The sequence below is a fragment of the Mustela lutreola genome, chromosome 4, assembly GCF_030435805.1.
Source record: "Mustela lutreola isolate mMusLut2 chromosome 4, mMusLut2.pri, whole genome shotgun sequence".
NCBI lineage: Eukaryota > Metazoa > Chordata > Mammalia > Carnivora > Mustelidae > Mustela > Mustela lutreola.
In genome coordinates, this window is record NC_081293.1 from 56,428,943 (window position 1) to 56,441,074 (window position 12,132).

The window sequence follows — 12,132 nt, forward strand, 5'->3', positions numbered from 1 at the left end:
CAGTCCTTGACCCTGCTCTTCTTCATGCCATGCTCTTTTCCTAAACTAGCTCATCTATACCCAAACTCTGGCTATACCTGGATGCCTCACTCATATATGGAATTTAAGAAACAGATGAACATGGAGTTGAGGGGGGTGGGGAAGAGTGGCAAACCAGAAAACAGACTCTTAACTATAGACAACAAACTGAGGGTTGCTGGAGGAGAAGATGGGGGAGTGGGATGGATTAAACAGGCAATGGGTATAAAGGATCACACATGTTGTGATGAGCCCTGGGTATTATATAGAAGTGAAGAATCACTAAATTCGACCTGAAATGGATATTACCCTGTATGCTAACTAACTGGAATTTAAATAAAAAGTTGAAAAAAGAAAAAAGAAACTCACAAATACACTTTAGTCTAGACCTCCATCTATTGTTGGACTCTGCCCACTCTCCCTCTCTCTGCTAAACACACTCAGCTCTCTCGATGCCAGTCCCTTGTCAAGCCCCATCCTCTTTCACCCAGACAAGCCTCTTGGTTTTTGATGCCAATTTCCTGTTGATGCCAGTTTTCTCTTCACATACACACTGATCTTTTCATAAATGTACATCATGAACTTGTCGGTCTTCAGTTCATATCCACTTCCTGTTGCCCAGGGCAAATACCCACTAATCCCTGCATGGACCAGCCCAGCCCTATCAAGTGGAGCCTGGCCAGCCCTCCAGCTTGAACTTAAACCTCCCTCCTTCCTTCTCAGTGCTCCCTCCATAGGCCCTTTCACTTTATCGAAACGTTCCATGCTCCTTCCCACTTCAAGCCTTTATGTAGGTTGGTCATTTCTCTAGAACACCTTCCCTGACCCAAGCTTTCATTGCTCTGTAAAGCTTGTTGTCCACAGCTCTGTTGTCATCTATGCATATGACTGCTTCTTTTAACATCTGCCTCTCCAATCAGACTAGATGTCAGCCCCTAAGACACCATGATGTTTTGCTCTCTTATGCATATCTCTTAAAGATCCCGTAGCCAGCACACAGTAAGCTTCAATAAAGCATCCCCCTTGCTATGAGCTGGGCACTATTCTAAGTACTAGACATCTAGGTACTCATTTCATCCAACAACAACCCTAAAGGTGAGTATGATTATTGCCTCCATTTTATAGCTAAAAGAATCAAGGCCAGAGAAATTAAATAATTTATCCAATATCACAAAAAGCATGAGATCCATACATAGCTTGGCAATCTACCTGGCAGGCTCCAGAGTCTGCTCCTGATCCCTCCCTATTTCCCTCTTCATGGATGAGTGGGTGATGATTCCAGCTAACAGAGGGAAGTAGTCTACAATTCCACAGAGCTGGGGTCAGAATCCAGTGCCCAGGATTCATCCTGCCAGCCTTCGTTCCTGCATCTTGGCCTGTAGTGACCTTATCAAAAGCTTGTAACCTAGTCATCTCTGGTCTGGCCCCAACTCTGGTTTCTTGTCAAAAGCATCTGAGGGATTGGCTAAACGTGAAGTCTCCTAGGTTACTACTAGGAGGGCGTACTCTGAACTACAAGCTCAAAGGGTTCTGTAATTCCTGTAAATGTCATTTGCCTGTCTCACTGTTAGACTCTGGACTCTCGACACAAGGATTGGATTTAACTCCTGTCTAACACCAGTCCTTGGCATACTTCAGACCTCGGGAAATATGTGCTAAATGTCTGAAAGGCCTTCATTATGTTTTGTTACAACTTTTACTCAAAATTCATCATTCACTCAAAGCCTTGGCACATCCCCTTAGAAGAAAATTTTCAGAAAGCCCAGAAAGTTTGCATGACTTGCTTGAAATGGCTCAGCAAACTTCAGACCACAGATTCTTGGTATTTGAGGAAGGGAACCATGAACTCCCTAAATGACCTCATGAAACTCAGTCTTCTCCTCAGAAAGATGTGTACACATACAGAATGTTGCCTACCATCTTCTGGGGTTCACGATCCATGTGAGCCCCCCTAAACGGGAGTGATGGGGGTGGGGATGGACATTACACAGAAGATCTCCACTGTAGTCCAAGGAAAGATCATGTTTTCCAATAACTACGCACGATAAGGACCATGGGTAATAGATTTCCCATCGGTCTCTGGGCATACAGTCATCCAGACTTCAGACTCCATTTCCTAGCTCCCCTTGCAGCTAAATGAAGCCACGTGATTAAGTACTAGCCAATGTATGGATGTATACCACTTCCAGGTTGTGCCCTGAAAGGCAAGGTTGTGTCTCCCCTTCCTTGCTTCCATTAGCCCCCATGGTCTTAGCTCCATCATCAGAGTTTCCAGCTGCCCTCTGGGTCTGATCAACCCTTTCCATTCATCCCACACCCTGCCAGCCTTCTGCTGACTGCCCAGATGCCCATATGTCATGTAACCTTCCCCCTCCTGGGCCCATAAAGCCAATCTCCATCAGAGACCCACCATTTTCAACATCCCTGCTAAATGCTCAACATGACACAGCTCCTGATATCAAGGACCGCATCCTCTTTTGAGGGAGACACAGGACAAAAGATCTCCACATACCAGGCAGAGAATGACAGATACCAAATGAGAGCAACTCAGAGCAAGGGCTCTGGGGCTTGATCAAGGACTAATGAATGGCAAGAACCTAGGGTTCTGACTTGGCCACCCTTGCAGCATGGCCTTAGACAAGACACGCTTCCTTTCTGAACCTCAGTTCCCCATCACTTGTCAACTTAGTGTTGGGAACTAGAGGCCAGTGAAGGTCTTCCTCAGCCCTAATCTTCTGGTTCTTGGCATTTCCCACAACACCTAGCATGTCATGGGTTTGTGCTATTGCACTACGATTCCTCAGAAGGGGACTGGTGTTCCTTTCAAGTCACTCACGTTAAGAATTGTAGCAATGAATTCCATCCACAGTCTTGAAGGGCTTCTGGGGCAAGTGACTCTCCAAGTAGGTTCTGTACCACTGAATAGTCATCCTATGCCCTAAAAACCTAAATCCCTGCTCTTCCAATTGAAAACACTTCCCGCCGTCTAATCTCTGTGACTGTGGGGAACAGCTGGCCACCATCTTCTCATAATGACCCTTCATAAACATTTATGAGACAAAGGTAAGGTGTGCCCAATTGACCCAGGCCATCTTAGTATCTGGGCAATTGAATTGACAGGAATTTGATTTGCAGCTTCCTGTGCAGACCCAAAGCTCTGCTTAAAAGTGCTCCCTTCCACACTTGCCTCTACAAAGGGCACCCCACCCATCAAATAAGGTGACATGCCAGGTTGCCTCCCAGTCCTCTATGGTTTCTAGTGGATGAGAGTAAATGAGCCATATGCACACACCACCAGCTGGCTTCATTGATTAGTCCACACCCCCTTTTTAGGTAGTTGTTCTGCAGGAGTCTAACTGGATGGGTGCTACAACCAGCTCAAAGGGTGGGGGACTCACAACTTAACAGAGAGCTAGGGGGGATGAGGCACAGACTTGGGGTCGAAGACCTAGACTCTTACTCTCTATCCACCATACAAACTGGGTGCCTTTGGGTGAGTCATGCCAGGTCTCTAAAGCCTCAGTTTGTTCATACATAAAATGGGGGCTGATCTCTGACCGTGCTGCCTCACGGACTCGTGTGTCTTAATAGTTCATGATCCTGCCATGGCAGTTGTTGATGACGGTAGGATTCAAATCGGGTTGCCCGAAAGAGGAAATCACAAGAAAAGTCACGTATTAGAACTTTGAATAATATTTATTTTTACTTCCTGGGTGCAAATTTCTTTGGAGGTGTGTTTCATAATGTCTATATCATCGATTGTATTCATAAATGGTTGAACACTCACTCTATGTTCACGGTGATGGCTTTACAGGAATTCAATGATGTAAGTCCCAAGAAGTAGGTACTCTATTATTAGCCCCTTTTTAATTTTTTTAAATATTTATTTCTCTTAGAGAGAGGAGGGGTGGGGGGAGGGGAGGAGGTAGAGGGAGAGGGGGAGAGAGAATCTCAAGCAGACTCCATGTGGACCATGGAGCCTAACATGGGGCTCGATCTCATGACCCTGAGATCATGGCCTGAGCCCAAGCCAGGAGTCAGATGCTCAACCAACTGAGCCACCCAGGTGCCCCTATCCCCCATTTTATGGGGGAGAAAATGGGGGTGCTACAGAGAGGCTGAGTCGATAGGCCCAGCTTTACACAGCTATGAGGTGTGAAAGTCCACACTGAAACCCAGGGCTCATGGCTCAAAATCACATTTTCCTCTCCTCTACTTTTCCTGCCTGGTACTGAAAGACATCCATAACTTATAATAAACCCTATTTTGTATATGTTTTATAGTGCATATAAATGTGAAGAGTAAGGAACCGCTATTGTAACGTATCATTCATATCATATCATATGATATCATATCATTATGTTTTTGAAGGGTATGCCTGAACTAGTTTTCTGATAATGCCATTTAAGAAAAAAAATTGGGACCAACTGCTTTTAGGTCTAAGCAAGGGGCGATACAAAGCTCATTACCCTCACAGCAGAGTCGGGCTGGAGTGAGGCAAGTGGGGTGCCTAGGCACCACATTTAAGAAGGTCCTCACTCTCAATGCTCTGTAAATCTCTTCCCAGCTCCATAGCCCTGATGGGAGCTAAGAGAAGCTGTGGAATCCATACAAAGAGAAAAACAAGAGAGAAAGGGAAAGTCTCCATTATTTGTTGCTCCCAAACTCCTGTACCCCCAAGACCCTGACAGACCTGTCCACCTCCACAAAACTCCAGAGGGTGGCGAGATGGAGATCCTGGAGTGTGAGCAGTGGGTAGGGGGCGGGGAAGGTGATACAATGAAGATTCTCTACCAGCTACCTGGAATGGACACAAGAGAAGAGGAGTGCCGTGACCTTGAACCTCAGAACGCTGGGGAGCAAACTGGGAATTAGGAAAATCCCTTCCTGGCTCCCCTGGAGGTGGTTTGAGAGGGTGATCTGCCTCTTTCAAAAAAAAAAAAAGAGCCACACATCCACCACCTGCTTCCCAGCTCTACCTCAGCACTGGAAGAAATGAAGGTCTGGAAGTCTGGCATCAGTAGGCATGCTGCTACTGAATGTCACAGTGGCCCAAAGTCCCCAGTGCCCCAAGCGTTGGAACATGGAGGGAACAGAAGATAGTTTCCTAAAGTCCTCAGTGCCTGCCTTTCCCCACTACCAAGTGGCCCCCGGGACCTCAACTGTTGGTGAAAGACCCTTTGGCCAGAAATTCAGATCTGGGAAACCGAGGGTGGGGATTGGGGCAGGATTAGAGGAGGGGGTGTGCTCTCTCCAGGTTTCCTCATCTCACAGCCTGAGACCCATTGATAACCAAGATTTCCAAATTTTGCAAAATTTGAAAAGACAATTTCCTTTACTGGATAGGAACCAGGCCCGGGGTGAAATAATTTTCTCTTGGGGGCAGGAGGATAGTGGCAAAGCCAGGGCCGCCAGCTCCCATCCAGTGGTCTCCTCATCACGTTCTGTTAGTAAAGCCCAGCTTGGGGAACTTGCAGCACCAAGGAGGTAAGTGGGCGTGGGCAGACGTGTGTGAAACGGACTCCTCCAGGGGTACCGGCCTGCCCCCAGTGCGCCTTAGGTGGATGTCCACACTTGGGAATACCGAGGCATCTTCACCATTTAGGAATTGAGAAGCCCGGAGGTCAAGCGAGGGCCAGAGGTCAGGCAGTGCCTTACCGGAACCTCCGGAGCTTCGGGCCCTCTCCCCTCCTGCCAGGGACTCCTTTCCTGCCTCCTCAGGGTCGGCGCTCCGTGCCCACAAGCCGTGCGCTCTCCTGGTTCCCAGCGCCGCGCCCCGCAGTGCGCCCTCGCGCCAAAGGGCAAGCGCGAAGTTAGAGAAGCCTGGAGGTGGCCTCCCCGCCCGCGGCTGTTTCCGTTTCTTCCGGGCTGGGGAGAGAAAATCGCACAGTTCTGTTTGTTTCCCCAGCCCTGACGGGCGGGAGCCGGCATATGGACATTTTGCGCTCCGCATCTGTGTCATCGGTCGAGTTTTCTGTGGATGCCTGCGTGTGTGCTTGTGTGTGTGTGTGTTTGAGACCAAGCGCTGGGAACAAACGTGCATCTGTTAAATTTGACAATAATGTCCTACAGCGAAGCTGCCAAAATGGGGGCAGCAGGTGGGGGTCGAAGGCGGAGGGGGTAAGGGAGAGCGGGAGTCGCAAAAGGCCACGCCAAAGCGCCTGGCCCAGGTATTATGTCGGGAGAAGGTGAGCGGAGCAGCTGCTCCTTCTCGCGGGGTGTGTATGGGAGCGAGGATGCGTGTGTCCCTGTGAAGAGTACACACCAATCTGCTCAACATATGTCGCCACAAATCACAGTATCCCTCCCTCCTCCCACCCCCCTACCCCTCCCGCTGACAGAGGGCAGAACAGAGAGAGGCTCTGAGAAGAGGCGCCGCTCCAACAGGTGTCTTGGTGCGCAATGCACCTTTTCACGCATTCACTGTCTCCGCCGGCGGCTGGGATAATGTGGACACTTTGTTTCCAGGCGCTTTGCGCCAGCTACGGACATCCGGGGGGAGGCGGCCCTGGGCAGGGAGGGGGATCTGGAAATAAAAACCTCGGGCTCTCCTGAGGTCCGGGGCCCTCTCTTGCCTTTGTTAGAGGGCTGCCTGGGCTGGAGCTCCCTCCTACGCCCCGGGGGGTGGCATATGGCGCCCTCTCACCTACCCAAGAAAAAGAACCAGCCACCCATTCAAGAGCGCACGAGGTCTCTGCGCCGGGGGAGGAGGAGTCTCTGAGGGAATGGCTTCTCTCCCAAGGCGAATGAGGAGCCCGTCTTATCTCTCCCCACCCCACCTCCGCCATCCCCTCAGCTGGCGCAGCAGCCGTTGAGTGGGGAGCAGCGCGCCTGGGCAGCACCAGCCTGCGGAAGCGCCCCAGCTCTCGGCAGATGAAATATGGGGCTGGTGAGCCCCTGGAGACCATATGCTTTCAATAAAAGAAGACAAATAGGACCGAGATAGGCCTTGCAGTCAACCTGTTATAAATGGGTGGCAATTGGGCCAATGTACACGGAGGCAGGGCCCCCAGGGGGGGAGGCCTGCTCGGTGCCAAATCCATGTGTCAGCTTCTGGGACAGGTGTGCCCAGGAGCCAGGGGCCAGGTCTCCCCCCCTCTGGGTTTATCACGGCAAAGGTAATATTGTGCTAACTATGAGTAAACAGTCATTGTGAAAACGAGGGAGAGTTTATCAGAGGCAAACTAGTTGGGGGGTGGCTTAACAATAAAGTTGTCCGCCTTGGGAGCAGGTGACGGCTGGCTGCGGGACTCCCGCGGTAGATGTTTTCCAAAGCACTCCACTTTACAATCTCTTGTAATTATTTATTAAACGAAATCTATTTATTATTATTTTAGCAAACACTGGAGACAGGTGGGGCTTTCTTTTCATCGTCTCCTTTTGTTTGAAGGGCTGTTTGAAGTGGCCAGTCTCGGCCCAGGCAGCTCGCTCGCCAGATTTTTGTCTTCCCCTCTTTCAGCGCCTAGGCGAAGGCGAGAGAAAGAAGCCCCCTCCTCTGGCAAGCCATTAGCTATTCAGCTTCCCATGGCCCCCCTCTCACCCGCTTGCTTCTCAAAGAGCCCCCAGTCACTGCTAAGACTCCCCCCGCCGACAGGAAGGCGGCAGGGCGGACCGCTGCCTTCCTTCTTTTCCAATCTGCCCGCGGTCTCCAGGCGTCAGGCCGTCGCCTGTCTCCTGGGCCGCCTCAGCCTCCAGGCTTGCCCAGGTCTCAGAGAGCAGAGGCGCGCGCATCTGGGAGACCTTACAGGCGGTGGCTGGCCTGAGGCTTCAGGAACCGGCTCTGCTACCCGCGGGAAGAGCCGTTTCCCAAACACCGGCTGCGCGCACTGAGTTGTCACTGTTTGCGCCTCCGCCGCCAGAAGCACAGGCATTGACTTTGGAGAGAGGTCTGTGCGTCCCCAGCAGCGAGAGGGAGGACGCGGATCCCGGATCTCTAATCCCCCAGGACTCTGTGACCTCCGGCCCTGCCCTCCTGGCCAGAAGAAGGGCTGTCTGGTGCGTTCCTCAAGGAGACCGCTGCTCCGGGACGCTGCGCGCTCCTTGCCCTATTTTTTGCGCAAAGCAGTGGTGATGACTGCCTGCAAAGCCCCAAAGAGCCCTGAGCCGGAGCTGCTCCAGGGAAGCTGGATAAGAATTCCAAGTGGGTCCCAGAATTCTCTCCCAGATAAGAAGGTTCTCAGGAATGCCCAGAATCTTACCCTGGTGCAGGAGGCTCGCCTTTCCGCTCTTGCCAGTACCCATTACCCGCTTGCGGCAAAACTGAACCAAGCGAGTCCTCCTTTACCTTTTATGCCTTTTATCTCAGGGCCACTGCTGGATGAGAGTCCTGGTTTCCAGCTGCTCTCCAGGATTCCTGCAACCCATAAGGATGTCTTGATCCTTTATAGCCAGGGCTCGCTCCTCGGAGAGGGGCTGGGTCTGGAAACCCTAGGGAAGCATGCTTTGGATTTCCTGTCGGTTCATAATTTGCAGGATAACAGAAATCAAGCAAGGCAGGTGTATGGGGCAGGAAAGTAGAGAGATGGAACATGGGTAAGGCTGGCTCCTCTTGGCACAGGGAAATGGGGCCACTATCCCTTTTCTACTCTGACCCTGTCTTTGTCAAAGATATGGGACTTCTATTTTCTACACTTTGGGGTTCTGGTTTTGCCTTGAAAAAATATATATTTTCCCCCAATCAGGAAGAGGCAGCAGGTACAAGGGTGAGTCTACAAGTGAGAGTCATAGGACCTGAATTCCATGTGGTTCCAGGAGAACTTGCTGTGTGACCTTGGGTGAGTCCCTTCCCCTTCTGGGCCTTGACTTTTCCATCTGCAAAAAGGGCCTTGGGTTCTCATTCTTATGACTAGAAAACACATTTGGAGCAGTTAGTGACCTAAAGAAGGAGCAGGAGCAAAATGTGGAACCCGTGAGCCTCATTCCGTTTGCTGCTCCTGAGCCTGACCCCTAGCTTCAGATGGAAGGCAGAAAAGGAAGGAGTATCTGCTTGAGAGCCCACTGGCTGAGATCTGGAAGACAGCGCCCCCATCCCCATACAGTCCTGGAGCCCTCTCACCCTGGCTCCCAAGAGTACCCATCCTCTCCCTGCCCAGGAGGTAACTGCGCCTTCCAAGGAGCTGGGGCGGGTATGGAGAAGCAGTCCCCGGGGCAGATCCGCAGACTTACCTCCTCCCTTCACCCCATCCCCTCAGTTTCCCGGCCGGGTCCAGCCCCCCTTCGCCAGCTTCCGGCAGACACTGCCTATCTTCATCTGCTGGAAAGTAAAGTCATCGCAGCCTGCGGAGATGTAATGCGGGCGGGCTCCACCCTTCCCACCCTCGGCTCCCTCCCTCCCCCCGTCCCCACCCCCAGCCCACCGGACACGTCCTGGTCAAGAGAGAGCAGCGGAAGCCGCGACCCCTCACCCTGAGTGACCGGAAGCAGAAGACCACGGGGTGTCCGAGGCGGGGACAAAAGGGAAGGGCGGGGAAGGAAGGAGGGAGGATGTGTTCAGTGTCACTTTGGAAAGATTTCCAGACTGCGATAACGGGACTTCTGAGTCTCTGCCCGGTGCTCACGGCCAGATCCCGGCCCAACACCAAGGCGCTGGCTGACCCAGGGAGTGCCAGCAGTGCCTGCTCTCCTGTGATCGGGCAGGAGGATGGAGGGGAGGAAGACGGGATCTGCTTCTTGCCGGGCCAGCAAACCTCGGGCATTTAGAAGACAAGGCCTGGCCTCGAGCTCCTGGCCCTCTCCTGACCCATCCTCACCTGGGCCCTTCCCCATAGGCCCTGGCCAGAATGTGAGGGGGCTGTCCATGACTACTAGTGGTGGAATGTCACCAGAGGTCCCACCATGGCCACCCTCTGCCTCTGGGACATGATGGAAACCTCTCCGATTCCTGAAAGGAGATGTGGGGTGGGGAGGGAGAGTTCTAAGCGCCTCATCTCCAGACACGGTGGTGGGAGGTGAGGTAGGGGGGCTCCTAACCCTGAGGGAAGGTCTCTAAGTGGCAGAGACGGATGCAGAATCACTCTCTCTGTGGTCGCCCTGTGCCCCCCTCCCAGCAAGGAGAGGGTCCGAGAAACATCACCCAGTGTGTGTTTCCTGGCCTGCCCGAGAGCAGGAGAGCAGGTCAGCAACTGGAGTTAGGGGCACTCCTTCAAGCGGGTAGTCAGAACACTTTGCTCCTTGTCCTATCTCTGGCAGGGAGATTTGGGGCGAGCCGCCACCTTCTCTGAGCCTTAATGTCCCCGTGTGTAACACGTGGAAATTAACCAACCCTATAGGCTTCCCAAAACCCTCTGTGGGGTACCAAAAAAGGGTTTGGACAGATGCCAAGGAAAGACAGAATAAGAGCAAAGCGGTCTGGGGCGGCCAGACGGGAGCCAGACGAGGCTCTTCTCACTGGGCGAGGCTCTTTGAGGAACCGAGAGTTGCTGGGACGGAGCCCGCAGAGAGAAAGCAAACAGTGGCGCTCCCCTCCCCCGACCCGGCCCTTTGTCCGGAATCCAGCTGTGCCCCGCGGGGGAGGAGCGGGCTCGCGTGGCGCGGCCCCCTGGCCCCGGCGCTGATTGGCCGGCGGCTCGGGCAGCAACGGGGCAGGCACGCTCCTGGCTGGGGCCGAGCAGATAAAGCGTGCCAAGGGGCACACGACTTGCGGCTCAGAAAATCCGAGTGGTCTCGCAGCCCCGCCAAAGACAGCAACGGTGGCCCGGGACCCCCTTTGCGTTTCGCTTTCCTGGAGCTGGGGAAACTTCAGGCAGCGGCGCCCGCTCTCAGGCGGGCTTGCAGACGAAAAGGCCAGTTCATCTCACCAATTGCTCTTGCTGCCCACCCCCGCCCTGCTCTCTACCCTTTTGCGCGGGAGAACAAGGTAACACCTGGAGGCCGCAGAGCGAGGGCTGGAGGGGGGAAAGGGGTCCTCTGATCCGGCGGGAGGGGGAAATGGCTCTTTCTGGGCTTTTTCCCACTTGGCTCCGGGATAGGGAACTGCGCTAGGGTGTTGGACCCACGCTTACCCCGACCTCTTCCCCTGCTGCAGGATGACGCCTCATCCCTCGGGTGCGCCAGCTGTCCAAGTGACCCAGGAGACAGAGCAGCCCTTCCAGGGCGTCTTCGACGACGAAGTGACCTGCGTGGCGTCGGCTCCGACGAGCCCGGCTCGAGTGCGGGGGAACTGCGCGGACGAGGAAGGGGGTGGCTCCCAAGGGGCCTCGAGGAAGCTCCGGACAAGACGCGGGGGACGCAGCCGGCCCAAGAGTGAGTTGGCTCTGAGCAAGCAGCGACGGAGCCGGCGCAAGAAGGCCAATGACCGCGAGCGCAATCGAATGCACAACCTCAACTCGGCCCTGGACGCACTTCGCGGCGTCCTGCCCACCTTTCCTGACGATGCCAAGCTTACCAAGATCGAGACGCTCCGCTTCGCGCACAACTACATCTGGGCGCTGACGCAGGCGCTGCGCATAGCAGACCATAGCCTCTACGGGCTGCAGCCACCCACACCGCCCTGCGTGGAGCTGGGCTGCCAGGACGGCGGCTCCCCGGGAGACTGGGGCTCCCTCTACTCCCCGGTCTCCCAGGCGGGCAGCCTGAGCCCCGCCGCCTCGCTGGAGGAGCGTCACGGGCTGCAGGCGCCTGCCTCTCCGGCCGGTCTGCGCCCCAGCTCCTTAGCTCTTTCAGACTTTCTATGAAGGAGCCTGTCAACCGCTGGGTGGTGGGTGCTTGGCTGTGGGTGGGGGGCCACAGGGGCCGTCAGGGATGCACTGGGGCTGCAGCAACCCCAGGGCGAACTTTCTCCTCCAGTCTGCGGCTCCCTGACAGGGGCGTGAGCCTAGGCGCCTAGGAGGGTAACAGGCTGGGTTCAATTCCCGGTTCCTCTTCACAGCGCCAACTTCAGCCCTCTGTTTGCTGCCCGCGCAGGCGGGGATTGCAAGCTCTGAGAGCATTCCCCTCAAGTCACCCCAAGTCTCCCGCAAAGTCACCGGGGATTGTGGCACTAAGCAGCTGGAGACATCCGCTGTCTCCAGCCATCCTACACTCACTCAAGTCTGTCAGTCTCTCTTACCAATCCTCCACCAATGTGATTTAAACCAGTATTTGATCTCTCACCATTTGCTCTCTTCTCCGAAGACG

At 53.9% G+C, this 12,132-nt stretch overlaps 1 protein-coding gene and 1 long non-coding RNA gene across 3 annotated transcripts; one reads left to right on the plus strand and one right to left on the minus strand.

Annotated features, from left to right (window-relative positions):
- Positions 1 to 7,329: 7,329 nt before the first annotated feature.
- On the minus strand, positions 7,330 to 9,313 carry LOC131830325 (uncharacterized). 2 transcript variants are annotated; one of them, XR_009353107.1, is made up of 4 exons: positions 9,184 to 9,313; positions 8,749 to 8,829; positions 8,303 to 8,371; positions 7,330 to 7,480 (listed from the first exon to the last, which is right to left on the minus strand). It is a non-coding gene; the product is annotated as an uncharacterized LOC131830325 (long non-coding RNA). The 2 variants fall into 2 exon arrangements; XR_009353108.1 differs by having other exon boundaries at positions 8,749 to 8,863.
- Positions 9,314 to 10,526: 1,213 nt separating this feature from the next.
- NEUROG3 (neurogenin 3) lies at positions 10,527 to 11,796 on the plus strand. Its single transcript, XM_059172630.1, has 2 exons — positions 10,527 to 10,873; positions 11,042 to 11,796. The coding sequence occupies exon 2, from the start codon at positions 11,043 to 11,045 to the stop codon at positions 11,688 to 11,690; it is 648 nt and encodes a 215-aa protein (XP_059028613.1). The 5' UTR covers positions 10,527 to 10,873; position 11,042; the 3' UTR covers positions 11,691 to 11,796.
- The last annotated feature ends 336 nt before the right edge of the window (positions 11,797 to 12,132 follow it).